The 22191-nt window shown below is 47.0% G+C and overlaps 1 protein-coding gene across 1 annotated transcript in view; it reads left to right on the top strand.

Moving 5' to 3' along the window:
• Positions 1 to 6891, top strand: part of LOC311328963 (quinone oxidoreductase-like) — an 11774-nt gene extending 4883 nt beyond the window's left edge. Inside the window, exons 4-8 of the mRNA XM_084462853.1 lie at positions 152 to 203; positions 435 to 584; positions 766 to 867; positions 4282 to 4377; positions 6510 to 6891. Of these exons, the coding sequence (XP_084318979.1) occupies positions 152 to 203; positions 435 to 584; positions 766 to 867; positions 4282 to 4377; positions 6510 to 6671 (562 nt within the window). The 3' untranslated portion in view covers positions 6672 to 6891. The remainder of the gene's footprint in view (positions 1 to 151; positions 204 to 434; positions 585 to 765; positions 868 to 4281; positions 4378 to 6509) is intronic.
• Positions 6892 to 22191: the final 15300 nt, after the last annotated feature.

The raw sequence follows: 22191 nt of genomic DNA, 5'->3' as shown, positions 1-22191 counted from the left end.
AGACTAAGGCTGTGTTGTGTTGTGATTGACGCAGGGCCCAGACTAAGGCTGTGTTGTGTTGTGATTGCCGCAGGGCCCAGACTAAGGCTGTGTTGTGTTGTGATTGACGCAGGGCCCAGACTAAGGCTGTGTTGTGTTGTGATTGACGCAGGGCCCAGACTAAGGCTGAAGAGACGGTGCTCATACATGGAGCCAGTGGAGGGGTGAGTTCAGCTTGTGTCTGTGTGTGTGTGTGTGTGTGTGTGTGTGTGTGTGTGTGTGTGTGTGTGTGTGTGTGTGTGTGCTCTTGCACGCGTGCGTACGTGTGTGTGTGAACTCGAGTGTGTGACTAATTAATTGGGCTTTGGTCTGTTGGTCTGACGATCGTGTGTGTGTGAGTGTGTGCGTGCGTGTGTGTGTGTGCGTGCGTGCTTGCGTGTGTGTGTGTGTGTCAGGTGGGGGTGGCAGCATGTCAGCTGGCCCGGGTGCGGGGTCTGAGGGTGTTGGGGACGGCCGGGACCCCCGAGGGGGTGGAGTTGGTCCTGAAGAACGGAGCCCACCTGGCCTTCAACCACCGAGAGCCGGGGTACACCTCCCACATCCTGGTAGGAACAACTCTGCTGCTGTTTCCAAGCTGAGGGAGGTCTGCCCCTATGGAAAGACCAAGGGACATGGTTTTGTGTGTGTGTGTGTGTGTGTGTGTGTATTTGTGTGTATGTGTGTGTGTGTGTGTGTGTGTGTGTGTGTGTGTGTGTGTGTGTGTGTGTGTGTGTGTGTGTGATCCAGGAGGCGACCGGGGGTCAGGGTGTGGACGTGGTGGTGGAGATGCTGGCCAACGTGAACCTGAGCAGCGACCTGCAGATGCTGACCCACGGAGGCCGAGTCACGGTCAGTAGGACAGGATCCCTGACCCTAACCCCTGACCCTAACCCTAACCCCTGACCCTAACCCTTCATCTCCAGCTCTATGAACCATCCCTGACCCTAACCCTTCCTCTCCACCTCTATGAACCATCAGTAGGACAGGATCTCTGACCCTAACCCCTAACCCCTGACCCTAACCCTTCATCTCCACCTCCAACCACTGCTCATGAACACAACAAGAAATGCACAGTTTTACATGAGAGAAAAAAGTGCACTTTACTACAGGGTCTCCAGACCCCACAGCATGTGTTGTGTTGTGCTGTGTCATGTTGTTGTGTTCTGTTGAGTCATGTTGCTGTATTTTCCTGAGTCATGTTGCTGTGTTTTCCTGTGTCATGTTGCTGTATTTTCCTGAGTCATGTTGCTGTGTTTTCCTGTGTCATGTTGCTGTGTTTTTCTTTGTCATGTTGCTGTGTCAGGGCAGCGGCTAGTTTACAGTGCAAAACTAGAATGGAGAAGTAAGACGCCTCCTTCCCTCCACTAGTCTGGGGGTCCACCTTGGGCAAGTGGTAGCTAGCCCCCCTACCTGGGGTTACAGGAAACAACCCCTGATGACAGAACAACAAAAAGGAAGAGAGATCCGGCCCGTAGGAAGCCCGGGGCCCTCGTCTGGAGCCAGGCCCAGACGGAGGGCCCGCCTGCGAGCGCAACACCATCTCATCCTCCATCGTCCCGTGGACCCACCACCCGCGGGAGGAATTGTCGGGGTCGGGTGCGCTGCCAACTAGGTGGCGGTGAAGGCGGGGGGCACCGACGGACCGGACCCGGGCAGCAAAGGCTGGCTCTGGGGACATGGAACATGACCTCGCTGGGAGGGAAGGAGCCGGAGCTTGTGAGGGAGGTGGAGCAATACCAATTACACCTGGTGGGGCTAACCTCCACGCACAGCACCGGCGCCGGAACCAAACTCCTGGATAGGGGTTGGACCCTGTTCTTCTCTGGAGTTGCTCACGGTATGAGGCGTAAGGCAGGTGTGGCTATACTAGCTAGCCCCCAGCTGAGCGTCTCTGTGCTGGAGTTCACCCCAGCGGACGAGAGGGTCGCCTCCCTGCGCCTTAGGACTGTGGGGGGTCAATTGCCACCTCCGGCAGAGCTTCTCAGGCATCCCTGTGGAGGTTGGGGACATCGAGAATGAGTGGTCGGTGTTCAAAGCCTCCATTTCTGAAGCTGCGGCTGGGAGCTGTGGCCTGAGGGCCATAGGTACCTCAAGGGGCGGTAACCCTAGGACACCATGGTGGACAGCGGTGGTCAGGGAAACCGTCCGACTGAAGGAGGCCTTCCGGGATATTTTATTTTTCCCAGAAGCAGTTGCAGGGTATCGGCTGGCCCGGAGGGCTGCGGCTTCGGCCGTGACCAAGGCAAAACAGCGGGTGTGGGAGGAGGACTTTCGGTCGGCACCAAAATGTTTTTGGAAGACCATCAGACACCTCAGGAAGGGAAAGCGGGGGACCATCCAAGCTCTATAGAGCAAGGAGGGGACACTGCTGACCTCAACTGAGGAGGTTGTGGAGCGTTGGAAGGAGCACTTTGAGGAACTCCTGAACCCGACTAATCCACCCTCTATGATCGGAAGATGATGGGGGGTCGTCAATTTCCTTGGAGGAGTTCACTGAGGTAGTCAAACAACTCCACAGTGGCAAAGCCCCAGGGACTGATGAGATCCATCCAGAAATGCTGAAGGCGCTGGGTGTTGAGGGGCTGTCTTGGTTGACATGCCTCTTTAACATTGCGTGGAAGTCTGGGTCAGTGCCAAAGGAGTGGCAGACTGAGGTGGTGGTCCCAATATTTAAAAAGGGGACCAGAGGGTGTGTGCCAATTAAAGAGGCATCACATTACTCAGCCTCACAGGGAAAGTGTACTCCAAGGTGCTGGAAAGGAGGGTGCGGCCGATAGTCGAACCTCAGATCGAAGAGGAACAATGCGGATTTCGTCCTGGTCGTGGAACCACCGACCAGCTCTTCACTCTCGCGAGGATCTTGGAGGGGGCTTGGGAGTTTGCCCAACCTGTCTACATGTGTTTTGTGGACTTGGAGAAGGCTTACGACCGGGTCCCTCGAGAGGTCTTGTGGAGGGTTATACAGGAGTTTGGGGTGAGGGGGTCCCTACTTAGGGCCATCCAATCCCTGTACACCCAGAGTGAGAGCTGTGTCCGGGTCCTCGGCAGTAAGTCGTCTTCCTTTCCGGTGGGGGTTGGCCTCCACCAGGGCTGCGCTTTGTCACCAATCCAATTTTCATGGACAGGATATCGAGGCGTAGCCGTGGGGAGGTGGGTTTGCAGTTCGGTGAGCTGGGGATCACGTCGCTGCTATTTGCAGATGATGTGGTCCTGATGGCATCATCTGCCTGCGACCTCAAGCACTCTCTGGATAGGTTCACAACTGAGTGTGAAGCGGCTGGGATGAGAATAAGCACTTCTAAATCTGAGGCCATGGTTCTCAGCAGGAAACCGGTGGCCTGTCCGTTCCGAGTAGGATATGAGTCATTACCCCAAGTGAAGGAGTTCAAGTATCTGGGGGTCTTGTTCACGAGTGAGGGAACCATGGAGAGGGAGTTTGGCCGGAGAATCGGAGCAGCTGGTGCGGTTCTGCAGTCGCTTTACCGCACTGTTGTGACGAAAAGAGAGCTGAGCCAAAAGGCAAAGCTCTCGATCTACCGGTCTATCTTCGTCCCCACCCTCACCTATGGTCATGAAGGATGGGTCATGACCGAAAGAACGAGATCACGGATACAAGCGGCTTCTTTTTTCTCCGGAGGGTGGCTGGGGTCTCCCTGAGAGATCGGGTGAGAAGTTCAGTCATCCGGGAGAGACTCGGAGTAGAGCCGCTGCTCCTTTGCGTCGAAAGGAGCCAGTTGAGGTGGTTCGGGCATCTAGTGAGGATAACTCCTGGGCGCCTTTCTAGGGAGGTGTTCCAGGCGTGTCTGGCTGGGAGGAGGCCGCGGGGTAGACCCAGGACTAGGTGTCGGGACTACATCTCCACACTGGCCTGTGAGCGGCTAAAGATTCCCCATGCAGAGCTGGTTGATGCTGCCAGGGAAAGGGATGTCTGGGGCCCCCTGCTGGAACTGCTGCCTCCGCGACCCGACCCCGGATAAGCGGATGAAGATGGATGGATGTTGCTGTGTCATGTTGTTGTGTTCTGTTGAGTCATGTTGCTGTGTTTTCCTGTTTCATGTTGCTGTGTTTTCCTGAGTCATGTTGCTGTATTTTCCTGTGTCATGTTGCTGTGTTTTCCTGTGTCATGTTGCTGTGTTTTCCTGAGTCATGTTGCTGTGTTGTGCTGTGTCATGTTGCTGTGTTGCGCTGTCATGGTGCTGTGTTTTCCTGTGTCATGGTCCTGTGTTTTCCTGAGTCATGGTGCTGAGTTTTCCTGTGCTGTAGATCGTTGGCAGCAGGGGGCCGATAGAGATCAACCCCAGAGATACGATGGCCAAGGAGTCCAGCATCATGGGAGTAGCGCTGTTCTTCGCTACGCCGGTAAGAACCTGGTGGACTTTGACTATTCCACTATTCAGACATGTCATTAGACTCCATAGAGCCGAGCATGTAGTCTAGATTAGATTAGATTAGATTAGATTAGATTAGATCTTTATTGTCCCACAGGGGGAAACTCTTTTCCCAGAACTGGATACATTAATCAGATGACAGAAAATATCACACAGTGATACAGAAAACAGCCCCTACGAAGGACAACATCACTCAATGACAACACCATACTGTGCAATGACACAAAAACACAACACCATACTGTGCAATGACACAAAAACACAACACCATACTCTGCAATGACACAAAAACACAAAACCATACTGCGCAATGACACAAAAACGCAACACCATACTGCGCAATGACACAAAAACACAACACCAAACTGCGCAATGACACAAAAAAACACCATACTGCGCAATGACACAAAAAGACAACACCATACTATGCATTGACAGACACCATACAGTTACACACATCCTGACAGACACCTAACAGGACAGCTACGCACCACGGTTAACAACCTTACAGGACAGCTACACACACACACACACACACACACACACACACACCACGGTTAACAACCTTACAGGACAGCTACACACCACAGTTAACAACCTTACAGGACAGCTACACACACCACGGTTAACAACCTTACAGGACAGCTACACACACACAGACACACACACACACCACGGTTAACAACCTTACAGGACAGCTACACACACACACACACACCACGGTTAACAACCTTACAGGACAGCTACACACACACACACCCCGGTTAGCGGTCAGCCCGGCCGGCTGTTTAAGGCAGCGATGGCTGCAGGGATCAGACTCTTACTGAAGCAGGTCCTTCTGCACCTGAGTGTCCTGTACCTGTGTTCAGAGGGGAGTGTTGAGTGGTGACTGGGTGGGTTAGTGTCCTGTGTTCAGAGGGGAGTGTTGAGTGGTGACTGGGTGGGTTAGTGTCCTGTGTTCAGAGGGGAGTGTTGAGTGGTGACTGGGTGGGTTAGTGTCCTGTGTTCAGAGGGGAGTGTTGAGTGGTGACTGGGTGGGTTAGTGTCCTGTGTTCACAGGGGAGTGTTGAGTGGTGACTGGGTGGGTTAGTGTCCTGTGTTCAGAGGGGAGTGTTGAGTGGTGACTGGGTGGGTTAGTGTCCTGTGTTCAGAGGGGAGTGTTGAGTGGTGACTGGGTGGGTTAGGGTCCTGTGTTCAGAGGGGAGTGTTGAGTGGTGACTGGGTGGGTTAGTGTCCTGTGTTCAGAGGGGAGTGTTGAGTGGTGACTGGGTGGGTTAGTGCCCTGTGTTCGGAGGGGAGTGTTGAGTGGTGACTGGGTGGGTTAGTGTCCTGTGTTCAGAGGGGAGTGTTGAGTGGTGACTGGGTGGGTTAGTGTCCTGTGTTCAGAGGGGAGTGTTGAGTGGTGACTGGGTGGGTTAGTGTCCTGTGTTCAGAGGGGAGTGTTGAGTGGTGACTGGGTGGGTTAGTGTCCTGTGTTCAGAGGGGAGTGTTGAGTGGTGACTGGGTGGGTTAGTGTCCTGTGTTCAGAGGGGAGTGTTGAGTGGTGACTGGGTGGGTTAGTGTCCTGTGTTCAGAGGGGAGTGTTGAGTGGTGACTGGGTGGGTTAGTGTCCTGTGTTGTTGTGGTTGTAATGTGTGCTCTGGCCTTGGTGTTTAGTTCTGAGAGGCGGGGTGTGGGGAGGAGTATCACATTCCTCTCAGCACCTCCTCCCCATTCACTAGCTCTCTCTTCCTCCTCTCTTTCTCTCCCTCCTCTCTCTCTCCCTCTCTCCCTCCTGTCTCTCTCGCTCTCTCTCTCCCTCTCTCTCTCCCTCTACTCTTTCTCTCTCTCCCTCCTCTCTCTCTCTCCCTCCTCTCTCTCTCTCTCTCTCCCTCCTCTCTCTCTCCCTCCTTTTCCTCTCTCTCTCCCTCCTCTCTCTCGCTCTCTCTCTCCCTCCTCTCTCTCCCTCTATCCCTCCTCTCTCCCTCTCTCTCTCCCTCCCTTTCTCTCTCTCTCTCTCTCTCTCCCTCCCTCCCTCCCTCTCTCTCTCTCTCTCCCTCTCTCTCCCTCCTCTCTCTCTCTCTCTCTCTCTCTCTCTCCCTCCTCTCTCTCTCTCTCTCTCAGGAGGAGAAGGCGGAGTGTGTGGCGGCGTTGTTCTCAGGGATGGATGCTGGTTGGCTGAGGCCGTCCGTGGGGCAGCAGTACACCCTGGAGGCCGCCGCCCAGGCCCACCATGACATCATCAACTGCCCCGGGGCTTCTGGGAAGATGGTGTTAACCATGTGACCAACCCCCTCATACACAGGTCAAAGGTCACTAACGGACAAGACAGGAAGTCAAGTGGGGAGCATGCCCTCAGTTTGACCTCTTGCCACGTTTAAAGATTGGTATTATAAAAGTTGACATTACTGAAGGAAAGGAGGAGTAATCCCAAACATTTTATAGGTTATGGATTTAAATCTGCAAGAAGAATACTCAACTATAATAAATGATTAATGTAGTAATACTGAGTCTTTGGATTTTATTTACATTTTAATTTGGACGAAATTAATTTTTCATATCCAGTTCAGATTAGTAATAGTGTATTAATCACATGACACAACATCCACAGGCAGTGGTAGCGATTCTTTAATCGTTCTTTAAAAGTCTTTGATGGTCCCTCCTGTCTGCGGTCCATGCCGCCTGTCTGTGAGGAGGTCAGAGGTCAAGAGAAGCAGCGCTGAACCACCAGGACGGCTCAGGTGACCGAGCGTCCCACTGAGCATGCCCAGAGCCCTGGTAACCCACTGAGCATGCCCAGAGCCCTGGTAACCCAACCCAGCGCGACGGGCAGCACAGCCTCTACTGTTAGACAGTAACACTCATACTGTGCTAGAAACCTTCTAATAGACTATTCACTCACCTGCTCTACACAGCATCCAGTCTTAGAGCGACTATTACTACACTATTTCCAGTGGCTTAGGTCTCTAATCTGTGCTATGCTACTCTTAGTGTTACTCTTAGTCTGTAGAAGCCTAGCACTGGCTAGCTAAGCTGCAGCATGCTACAGAGAAGCCTCAATTATGGAATTACAATGGAATCCCCCTTTATTGGACTGGTGGTCTGAACCTGGATTTGACTATTAATGGATTCATCTGCAAGTGGATCGTACCATTGTCCCTGGAAGGAGGACGTCATCAATGTGAAGGGAGGCTCAGAGGTGAAGTGGTGTTCACTATCCAGGGCGTGTTTTTGTGATGCTGTGGATGGAGTGCGTTGTTGTGCGTTGTTGTGTAGTGTGGCCTGTTGTCGTGTACGTTACTACACACAACACAGAAAGGGACTGACTCAATTACGGTGTTACAGACAGTCATTCGGTCGAGGGGCAGGTGAGTTAAGCTGTGTGTGTGTGTGTGTGTGTGTGTGTGTGTGTGTGTGTGTGTGTGTGTGTCAGGGTCATTAGGAGAGGAGACACAGATTAGTGTTGCTGTACCACCTAAAGAGTCATGACCACGACCAGAGTGTATCGAGACCAAGTGACACGATAAAACGTGCAACATGCAAACCAAACCACTCCTCAAACTGATCTGACAAGTTAGGAGTTGCATTTGAGGCGGGAGGTTTACATCCGATCACAGTAGTGATGTTAACAAATGAGACAAGGCACAGGCTGTTGAGTGATAATCCCTCAGGTAGGATCTTAACCGGTCTGGAAATAAAATCCACAGTCCGCTTTGTCTTGAGACCAGTCTGGAGACCAAGACTGACCTACCACAACACTACTAGAGATACCACACTACTAGAGATACCACACTACTAGAGATACCACACTACTAGATATACCACACTACTAGAGATACCACACTACTAGATACCACACTACTAGATATACCACAACACTACTAGAGATACCACACTACTAGATATACCACAACACTACTAGAGATACCACACTACTAGATATACCACACTACTAGATATACCACACTACTAGAGATACCACACTACTAGAGATACCTCACTACTAGAGATACCACACTACTAGAGATACCACACTACTAGAGATATCACACTACTAGAGATACCACACTACTAGAGATACCACACTACTAGAGATACCACACTACTAGATATACCACAACACTACTAGAGATACCACACTACTAGAGATACCACAACACTACTAGAGATACCACACTACTAGATACCACACTACTAGAGATATCACACTACTAGAGATATCACACTACTAGATACCACACTACTAGAGATACCACACTACTAGAGATACCACAACACTACTAGAGATACCACACTACTAGATACCACACTACTAGAGATACCACACTACTAGAGATACCACAACACTACTAGAGATACCACACTACTAGAGATATCACACTACTAGAGATATCACACTACTAGAGATACCACACTACTAGAGATACCACAACACTACTAGAGATACCACACTACTAGAGATATCACACTACTAGAGATATCACACTACTAGAGATACCACACTACTAGAGATACCACAACACTACTAGAGATACCACACTACTAGAGATATCACACTACTAGAGATATCACACTACTAGAGATACCACACTACTAGAGATACCACACTACTAGAGATATCACACTACTAGAGATACCACACTACTAGAGATACCACACTACTAGAGATACCACAACACTACTAGAGATACCACACTACTAGAGATATCACACTACTAGAGATACCACACTACTAGAGATACCACAACACTACTAGAGATACCACACTACTAGAGATATCACACTACTAGAGATATCACACTACTAGATATACCACACTACTAGAGATACCACACTACTAGAGATATCACACTACTAGAGATACCACACTACTAGAGATACCACACTACTAGAGATACCACAACACTACTAGAGATACCACACTACTAGAGATATCACACTACTAGAGATACCACACTACTAGAGATACCACAACACTACTAGAGATACCACACTACTAGAGATATCACACTACTAGAGATACCACACTACTAGAGATACCACACTACTAGAGATATCACACTACTAGAGATACCACACTACTAGAGATACAACACTACTAGAGATACCACACTACTAGATACCACACTACTAGAGATACCACACTACTAGAGATACCACACTACTAGATACCACACTACTAGAGATACCACACTACTAGAGATACCACACTACTAGAGATACCACACTACTAGATACCACACTACTAGAGATACCACACTACTAGAGATACCACACTACTAGAGATATCACACTACTAGAGATACCACACTACTAGATACCACACTACTAGAGATATCACACTACTAGATACCACACTACTAGATACCACACTACTAGAGATACCACACTACTAGAGATACCACACTACTAGATACCACACTACTAGATATATCACACTACTAGAGATACCACACTACTAGAGATACCACACTACTAGAGATATCACACTACTAGAGATACCACACTACTAGAGATACCACACTACTAGAGATATCACACTACTAGAGATACCACACTACTAGATACCACACTACTAGAGATATCACACTACTAGAGATACCACACTACTAGAGATACCACACTACTAGATACCACACTACTAGAGATACCACACTACTAGAGATATCACACTACTAGAGATACCACACTACTAGATATACCACACTACTAGAGATACCACACTACTAGAGATACCACAACACTACTAGAGATACCACACTACTAGATACCACACTACTAGAGATACCACACTACTAGAGATACCACAACACTACTAGAGATACCACACTACTAGAGATATCACACTACTAGAGATATCACACTACTAGAGATACCACACTACTAGAGATACCACAACACTACTAGAGATACCACACTACTAGAGATATCACACTACTAGAGATATCACACTACTAGAGATACCACACTACTAGAGATACCACAACACTACTAGAGATACCACACTACTAGAGATATCACACTACTAGAGATATCACACTACTAGAGATACCACACTACTAGAGATATCACACTACTAGAGATACCACACTACTAGAGATACCACACTACTAGAGATACCACAACACTACTAGAGATACCACACTACTAGAGATATCACACTACTAGAGATACCACACTACTAGAGATACCACAACACTACTAGAGATACCACACTACTAGAGATATCACACTACTAGAGATATCACACTACTAGAGATACCACACTACTAGAGATACCACACTACTAGAGATATCACACTACTAGAGATACCACACTACTAGAGATACCACACTACTAGAGATACCACAACACTACTAGAGATACCACACTACTAGAGATATCACACTACTAGAGATACCACACTACTAGAGATACCACAACACTACTAGAGATACCACACTACTAGAGATATCACACTACTAGAGATACCACACTACTAGAGATACCACACTACTAGAGATATCACACTACTAGAGATACCACACTACTAGAGATACAACACTACTAGAGATACCACACTACTAGATACCACACTACTAGAGATACCACACTACTAGAGATACCACACTACTAGATACCACACTACTAGAGATACCACACTACTAGAGATACCACACTACTAGAGATACCACACTACTAGATACCACACTACTAGAGATACCACACTACTAGAGATACCACACTACTAGAGATATCACACTACTAGAGATACCACACTACTAGAGATACCACACTACTAGAGATATCACACTACTAGAGATACCACACTACTAGAGATACCACACTACTAGATACCACACTACTAGAGATATCACACTACTAGATACCACACTACTAGATACCACACTACTAGAGATACCACACTACTAGAGATACCACACTACTAGATACCACACTACTAGATATATCACACTACTAGAGATACCACACTACTAGAGATATCACACTACTAGAGATACCACACTACTAGAGATACCACACTACTAGAGATATCACACTACTAGAGATACCACACTACTAGATACCACACTACTAGAGATATCACACTACTAGAGATACCACACTACTAGAGATACCACACTACTAGATACCACACTACTAGAGATACCACACTACTAGAGATACCACACTACTAGAGATATCACACTACTAGAGATACCACACTACTAGATATACCACACTACTAGAGATACCACACTACTAGAGATATCACACTACTAGAGATACCACACTACTAGAGATACCACACTACTAGAGATATCACACTACTAGAGATACCACACTACTAGAGATACAACACTACTAGAGATACCACACTACTAGATACCACACTACTAGAGATACCACACTACTAGAGATACCACACTACTAGATACCACACTACTAGAGATACCACACTACTAGAGATACCACACTACTAGAGATACCACACTACTAGATACCACACTACTAGAGATACCACACTACTAGAGATACCACACTACTAGAGATACCACACTACTAGAGATATCACACTACTAGAGATACCACACTACTAGATACCACACTACTAGAGATATCACACTACTAGATACCACACTACTAGATACCACACTACTAGAGATACCACACTACTAGAGATACCACACTACTAGATACCACACTACTAGATATATCACACTACTAGAGATACCACACTACTAGAGATACCACACTACTAGAGATATCACACTACTAGAGATACCACACTACTAGAGATACCACACTACTAGAGATATCACACTACTAGAGATACCACACTACTAGATACCACACTACTAGAGATATCACACTACTAGAGATACCACACTACTAGAGATACCACACTACTAGATACCACACTACTAGAGATACCACACTACTAGAGATATCACACTACTAGAGATACCACACTACTAGATATACCACACTACTAGAGATACCACACTACTAGAGATACCACAACACTACTAGAGATACCACACTACTAGATACCACACTACTAGAGATACCACACTACTAGAGATACCACAACACTACTAGAGATACCACACTACTAGAGATATCACACTACTAGAGATATCACACTACTAGAGATACCACACTACTAGAGATACCACAACACTACTAGAGATACCACACTACTAGAGATATCACACTACTAGAGATATCACACTACTAGAGATACCACACTACTAGAGATACCACAACACTACTAGAGATACCACACTACTAGAGATATCACACTACTAGAGATATCACACTACTAGAGATACCACACTACTAGAGATATCACACTACTAGAGATACCACACTACTAGAGATACCACACTACTAGAGATACCACAACACTACTAGAGATACCACACTACTAGAGATATCACACTACTAGAGATACCACACTACTAGAGATACCACAACACTACTAGAGATACCACACTACTAGAGATATCACACTACTAGAGATATCACACTACTAGAGATACCACACTACTAGAGATACCACACTACTAGAGATATCACACTACTAGAGATACCACACTACTAGAGATACCACACTACTAGAGATACCACAACACTACTAGAGATACCACACTACTAGAGATATCACACTACTAGAGATACCACACTACTAGAGATACCACAACACTACTAGAGATACCACACTACTAGAGATATCACACTACTAGAGATACCACACTACTAGAGATACCACACTACTAGAGATATCACACTACTAGAGATACCACACTACTAGAGATACAACACTACTAGAGATACCACACTACTAGATACCACACTACTAGAGATACCACACTACTAGAGATACCACACTACTAGATACCACACTACTAGAGATACCACACTACTAGAGATACCACACTACTAGAGATACCACACTACTAGATACCACACTACTAGAGATACCACACTACTAGAGATACCACACTACTAGAGATATCACACTACTAGAGATACCACACTACTAGAGATACCACACTACTAGAGATATCACACTACTAGAGATACCACACTACTAGAGATACCACACTACTAGATACCACACTACTAGAGATATCACACTACTAGATACCACACTACTAGATACCACACTACTAGAGATACCACACTACTAGAGATACCACACTACTAGATACCACACTACTAGATATATCACACTACTAGAGATACCACACTACTAGAGATACCACACTACTAGAGATATCACACTACTAGAGATACCACACTACTAGAGATACCACACTACTAGAGATATCACACTACTAGAGATACCACACTACTAGATACCACACTACTAGAGATATCACACTACTAGAGATACCACACTACTAGAGATACCACACTACTAGATACCACACTACTAGAGATACCACACTACTAGAGATACCACACTACTAGAGATATCACACTACTAGAGATACCACACTACTAGATATACCACACTACTAGAGATACCACACTACTAGAGATATCACACTACTAGAGATACCACACTACTAGAGATACCACACTACTAGATACCACACTACTAGAGATACCACACTACTAGAGATACCACACTACTAGAGATACCACACTACTAGATACCACACTACTAGAGATACCACACTACTAGAGATACCACACTACTAGATACCACACTACTAGAGATACCACACTACTAGATACCACACTACTAGAGATACCACACTACTAGAGATACCACACTACTAGAGATATCACACTACTAGAGATACCACACTACTAGAGATACCACACTACTAGAGACACCACACTACTAGAGATATCACACTACTAGAGATACCACACTACTAGATACCACACTACTAGAGATACCACACTACTAGAGATACCACACTACTAGAGATATCACACTACTAGAGATACCACACTACTAGAGATATCACACTACTAGAGATACCACACTACTAGAGATACCACACTACTAGATACCACACTACTAGAGATACCACACTACTAGAGATACCACACTACTAGATACCACACTACTAGAGATACCACACTACTAGATACCAGTCAGTCACCTGAGAAGCTCTCCTGTCAGTTCCCCCTACCTGGCCACTCTATACACATGACAGCTGTTGCCATACCTGCTGTGACTCACACACACACACACACACACACACACACACACACACACACACAAGGATAACAGTAGACTCCGGCGGAGGTACAGTCATTGAAGCATCATGCATGTTTTATCACTCGAACCTCAGACCGCCTCCATCACACAGACCACTGCTCTGTCTCCCAGCAACACAACCAACTAGACACACACACACACACACAACTAACTAGACACACACAAACACACAACCAACTAGATACACACTACTAGAGATATCACACTACTAGAGATACCACACTACTAGAGATACAACACTACTAGAGATACCACACTACTAGATACCACACTACTAGATATACCACACTACTAGAGATACCACACTACTAGATACCACACTACTAGAGATACCACACTACTAGAGATACCACACTACTAGAGATACCACACTACTAGATACCACACTACTAGAGATACCACACTACTAGAGATATCACACTACTAGAGATACCACACTACTAGAGATACCACACTACTAGAGATATCACACTACTAGAGATACCACACTACTAGAGATACCACACTACTAGATACCACACTACTAGAGATATCACACTACTAGATACCACACTACTAGATACCACACTACTAGAGATACCACACTACTAGAGATACCACACTACTAGATACCACACTACTAGATATATCACACTACTAGAGATACCACACTACTAGAGATACCACACTACTAGAGATATCACACTACTAGAGATACCACACTACTAGAGATACCACACTACTAGAGATATCACACTACTAGAGATACCACACTACTAGATACCACACTACTAGAGATATCACACTACTAGAGATACCACACTACTAGAGATACCACACTACTAGATACCACACTACTAGAGATACCACACTACTAGAGATACCACACTACTAGATACCACACTACTAGAGATACCACACTACTAGATACCACACTACTAGAGATACCACACTACTAGATACCACACTACTAGAGATACCACACTACTAGAGATACCACACTACTAGAGATATCACACTACTAGAGATACCACACTACTAGAGATACCACACTACTAGAGACACCACACTACTAGAGATATCACACTACTAGAGATACCACACTACTAGAGATACCACACTACTAGATACCACACTACTAGAGATACCACACTACTAGAGATACCACACTACTAGAGATATCACACTACTAGAGATACCACACTACTAGAGATACCACACTACTAGAGATATCACACTACTAGAGATATCACACTACTAGAGATACCACACTACTAGAGATACCACACTACTAGATACCACACTACTAGAGATACCACACTACTAGAGATACCACACTACTAGATACCACACTACTAGAGATACCACACTACTAGATACCAGTCAGTCGCCTGAGAAGCTCTCCTGTCAGTTCCCCCTACCTGGCCACTCTATACACATGACAGCTGTTGCCATACCTGCTGTGACTCACACACACACACACACACACACACACACACACACACACACACACACACACAAGGATAACAGTAGACTCCGGCGGAGGTACAGTCATTGAAGCATCATGCATGTTTTATCACTCGAACCTCAGACCGCCTCCATCACACAGACCACTGCTCTGTCTCCCAGCAACACAACCAACTAGACACACACACACACACACAACTAACTAGACACACAAACACACAACCAACTAGATACACACACAAACACACAACCAACTAGACACACACAAACACACAACCAACTAGACACACACACAAACACACAACCAACTAGACACACAAACACACAACCAACTAGACACACACAAACACACAACCAACTAGACACACACAAACACACAACCAACTAGACACGCACAAACACACAACCAACTAGACACACACACAAACACACAACCAACTAGACACACTCAAACACACAACCAACTAGACACACACAAACACACAACCAACTAGACACGCACAAACACACAACCAACTAGACACACACAAACACACAACCAACTAGACACACACACAAACACACAACCAACTAGACACGCACAAACACACAACCAACTAGACACACGCACAAACACACAACCAACTAGACACACACACAAACACACAACCAACTAGACACACAAACACACAACCAACTAGATACACACACAAACACACAACCAACTAGACACACACAAACACACAACCAACTAGACACACACACAAACACACAACCAACTAGACACACAAACACACAACCAACTAGACACACACAAACACACAACCAACTAGACACACACAAACACACAACCAACTAGACACGCACAAACACACAACCAACTAGACACACACAAACACACAACCAACTAGACACACACACAAACACACAACCAACTAGACACGCACAAACACACAACCAACTAGACACACGCACAAACACACAACCAACTAGACACACACAAACACACAACCAACTAGACACACACACAAACACACAACCAACTAGACACACACAAACACACAACCAACTAGACACGCACAAACACACAACCAACTAGACACACAAACACACAACCAACTAGACACACACAAACACACAACCAACTAGACACGCACAAACACACAACCAACTAGACACACACAAACACACAACCAACTAGACACACACAAACACACAACCAACTAGACACACGCACAAACACACAACCAACTAGACACACACAAACACACAACCAACTAGACACACACAAACACACAACCAACTAGACACGCACAAACACACAACCAACTAGACACACACAAACACACAACCAACTAGACACACACAAACACACAACCAACTAGACACACGCACAAACACACAACCAACTACACACACACACAAACACACAACCAACTAGACACACACAAACACACAACCAACTAGACACACGCACAAACACAACCAACTAGACACACACACAAACACACAACCAACTAGACACACACAAACACACAACCAACTAGACACACGCACAAACACACAACCAACTAGACACACGCACAAACACACAACCAACTAGACACACACAAACACACAACCAACTAGACACGCACAAACACACAACCAACTAGACACACGCACAAACACACAACCAACTAGACACGCACAAACACACAACCAACAAGACACACACACAAACACACAACCAACTAGACACACGCACAAACACACAACCAACTAGAAACACGCACAAACACACAACCAACTAGACACACACAAACACACAACCAACTAGACACACGCACAAACACACAACCAACTAGACACACACAAACACAACCAACTAGACACACACACAAACACACAACCAACTAGACACACACAAACACACAACCAACTAGACACGCACAAACACACAACCAACTAGACACACAAACACACAACCAACTACACACACACACAAACACACAACCAACTAGACACACACAAACACACAACCAACTAGACACACGCACAAACACACAACCAACTAGACACACACAAACACACAACCAACTAGACACGCACAAACACACAACCATCTAGACACACGCACAAACACACAACCAACTAGACACACGCACAAACACACACAGACAGACAGACGTTTCCCGCCTTCCAGGAAAGGAGTGCAGCTTTGTGAAGAGGAGCAGGATGAAGATGAGGATGAGTCCGGTGGGAGCAGGGTGGGCCGTATGGAGGACCGTTCCGCCCGCCCTGTAACGCACCATGAGAAGTAAGAGCTGTGTAGAGAAAAACATTGAAAACACTAGTTATACGCTAAGTTCCCAACATACACAATATTCTTTGAGAACAACTGCCTGTCTTTCTCTCCCTCCCTCCCTCTCTCTTTCTCTCTCTTTCCCTCTCTCTCTCCCCCGCCATCTCTCTCTCTCTCTTTGTCTCTCCTTCCCTCTCTCATTCCCTCTATCTTTCCCTCTCTTTCTCTTTCCCTCTCTCTCTCCCCCCGCCATCTCTCTCTCTCTTTCCCTCTCCCTCTTTCTCTCTCTCTCGCTTTCTCTCTCTCTCTTTCTCATTTCTCACTCTCTTTCTCTCTCTTTCCCTCTCTCTCTCTCTCTCTCTATCTCTCCATGGTAATATTCCATTCCAGGTGTCCTCCTGATGCTGCTGTTGTCAATCACACGAGCCCAGCGCTGGCCCCGCCTCCTCTCATGCCCCGCCTCCTGTGTGGTGTGTTCTGAACACGCCCTCATCTGCCACCAGCTCTCCAACATCATTGGTGGGTTTCGTAGCTCAAACCGACTCCACTGCTGATTGGGTGGGACTTGTCCTTTTTCACCATTGGGCCAGACATGCTCACCCAGGCTGTTCCGAATTGCATACTTACACCAGAACGTACTACAGCTGCCTCTAGAAAGTACATACTTCGCACGCAGTACGCATCCAATTGGGACATACTACCTTGTCATAACATTGCGCCTTGAAATTTGACCACATCTGTCACAGTTCATAAAGCGACATTCGTCCACAGCTGGGATTCATCAAAACGCCTCTGGCGTGACTCGGACATACAGTCATGTCCTCAGCGCACAGGATTGTGGGTCAGAATAGCCAGAAAAATCAGCTGGCTTGCATACTGCAAAATACACCCAGATGTAGTAGGACATCCTGGTATTTTTGCCGTTCTGCATCCATACTACATACTACATCCCTTTTTGGCATACTATATAGTAATGAAGTATGCAATTCGGAACGCAGCCCCAATCTTTTTTCAAAGCTTTTGAAAGGATGACAGATGGTGTTTGACCCTAATATGGTCCTTCCTCCCTCTGCTGCCCTCCAGAGGCCCCAGACTCCACCCAGGCCCTGATGCTGACCGACGGCTCCATCTCCTCCGTGGACCAGCGCTCGCTCTCCCACCTGGCCAACCTGACCGTGCTGGACCTGAGCCACAACGCCATCGTGACCGTCTCCCACCTGGCCTTCGGGAACCTGAGCCTGCTCCACACCCTGCTGCTGGACCACAACCGGCTGACCAACCAGGCCCTGGGAGGGGGCGCCGTCTCTGACCTAGCCCGCCTGGAGGTGCTCGACCTGGGGAGCAACGACCTCACACAGGTGGGCGGGCGGGGGAGGACTGGAGGATCCAGGTCTTTGTCAGATACATTTTCAGATGATGACGTACTCAGATCTGTGTGAGGAACCATACTGGCACAGAGCAGCTTGCTATAGTGTTCACATATCTTGACTCTCTCCAGGTAAACGGCTCGTGGTTCCAGGGCACTAGGACCCTGAGGATACTGCGGCTGGAGGGGAACTTGCTGAGCAGTCTGGAGGATGACACCTTCTCCCAGGTGGACCTAAGGGGGCTGGAGACCCTCGACCTCTCCCACAACCTGCTGTCACACCTGGGGAGGGGCAGGTGAGGACGGAGGACACTTTGTCTTTTGATTGATTGATGGATGGAATCACTGGTGGGTTGTTTGATTGGTTGATCAATGGTTTCATTGATTAATGGATTGGTTCTTTGGTTAATTTGATGATATCGATTCATCAGTTGGTTTTTGATTAATTGGTTGATTGATAGATTGATCGTCTGACTGATCAATCAATGTGAATACCAGTTTCCATGGGCTGGTGTCTCTGCGGAGTCTGGACCTGTCGGGGAACCGTCTGCGTTCGGTGCCGGCCCAGACCTTCTCCTACCTCTCCTGGCTCGGAAGCCTCAACCTGGACCTCAACACCTGGAACTGCACCTGTGAACTCCGCCAGCTGGCCACCTTCCTCTCCAGCTACATGCAGGCTCCGGATAAGGTCAACCACAGCTAGAGGGTTCTGTTTGAAGAGCACCTGCTGCTCCAAGATCAGCAAGATCTTAATCTTGGGTTGTGCCCAAAAATTACACAAAATCATCCATCCATCCATCCATCCATCTATCCATCCATCCATCCATCCATCCATCCATCCATCCATCCATCCATCCATCCATCCATCCATCCATCCATCAACACTGAATGTGTATCACTCTGAGAGTAGCCTAAGAGTAGATTAAGAGTATCCTAAGAGTAGCCTGAGAGTAGCCTGAGAGTAGCCTGAGAGAAGCCTAAGAGTAGCCTGAGAGTAGCCTGAGAGTAGCCTAAGAGTAGCCTGAGAGTAGCCTGAGAGTAGCCTGAGAGTAGCCTAAGAGTAGCCTAAGAGTAGATTAAGAGTATCCTAAGAGTATCCTAAGAGTAGCCTAAGAGTAGCCTAAGAGTAGCCTAAGAGTAGCCTGAGAGTAGCCTGAGAGTAGCCTAAGAGTAGCCTGAGAGTAGCCTAAGAGTAGCCTAAGAGTAGATTAAGAGTATCCTAAGAGTATCCTAAGAGTAGCCTGAGAGTAGCCTAAGAGTAGCCTGAGAGTAGCCTGAGAGTAGCCTGAGAGAAGCCTAAGAGTAGCCTGAGAGTAGCCTGAGAGTAGCCTGAGAGTAGCCTGAGAGAAGCCTAAGAGTAGCCTGAGAGTAGCCTGAGAGTAGCCTAAGAGTAGCCTGAGAGTAGCCTGAGAGTAGCCTGAGAGTAGCCTAAGAGTAGCCTGAGAGTAGCCTAAGAGTAGCCTAAGAGTAGATTAAGAGTATCCTAAGAGTATCCTAAGAGTAGCCTGAGAGTAGCCTAAGAGTAGCCTGAGAGTAGCCTGAGAGTAGCCTAAGAGTAGATTAAGAGTATCCTAAGAGTATCCTAAGAGTAGCCTGAGAGTAGCCTAAGAGTAGCCTGAGAGTAGCCTGAGAGTAGCCTGAGAGTAGCCTAAGAGTAGCCTAAGAGTAGCCTGAGAGTAGCCTGAGAGTAGCCTGAGAGTAGCCTGAGAGTAGCCTAAGAGTAGCCTGAGAGTAGCCTAAGAGCCTAAGAGTAGCCTGAGAGTAGCCTGAGAGTAGCCTGAGAGTAGCCTGAGAGTAGCCTGAGAGCCTGAGAGTAGCCTGAGAGTAGCCTGAGAGTAGCCTAAGAGTAGCCTGAGAGTAGCCTGAGAGTAGCCTGAGAATAGCCTGAGAGTAGCCTGAGAGTAGCCTGAGAGTAGCCTAAGAGTAGCCTAAGAGTAGATTAAGAGTATCCTAAGAGTAGCCTAAGAGTAGCCTAAGAGTAGCCTAAGAGTAGCCTGAGAGTAGCCTGAGAGTAGCCTAAGAGTAGCCTGAGAGTAGCCTAAGAGTAGCCTAAGAGTAGATTAAGAGTATCCTAAGAGTATCCTAAGAGTAGCCTGAGAGTAGCCTAAGAGTAGCCTGAGAGTAGCCTGAGAGTAGCCTGAGAGAAGCCTAAGAGTAGCCTGAGAGTAGCCTGAGAGTAGCCTGAGAGTAGCCTGAGAGAAGCCTAAGAGTAGCCTGAGAGTAGCCTGAGAGTAGCCTAAGAGTAGCCTGAGAGTAGCCTGAGAGTAGCCTGAGAGTAGCCTAAGAGTAGCCTGAGAGTAGCCTAAGAGTAGCCTAAGAGTAGATTAAGAGTATCCTAAGAGTATCCTAAGAGTAGCCTGAGAGTAGCCTAAGAGTAGCCTGAGAGTAGCCTGAGAGTAGCCTAAGAGTAGATTAAGAGTATCCTAAGAGTATCCTAAGAGTAGCCTGAGAGTAGCCTAAGAGTAGCCTGAGAGTAGCCTGAGAGTAGCCTGAGAGTAGCCTAAG

The sequence above is a fragment of the Borostomias antarcticus genome, assembly GCF_949987555.1.
Source record: "Borostomias antarcticus genome assembly, contig: scaffold_152, whole genome shotgun sequence".
Classification (NCBI taxonomy): domain Eukaryota; kingdom Metazoa; phylum Chordata; class Actinopteri; order Stomiiformes; family Stomiidae; genus Borostomias; species Borostomias antarcticus.
This window is presented reverse-complemented; position numbering and strand designations above follow the sequence as displayed.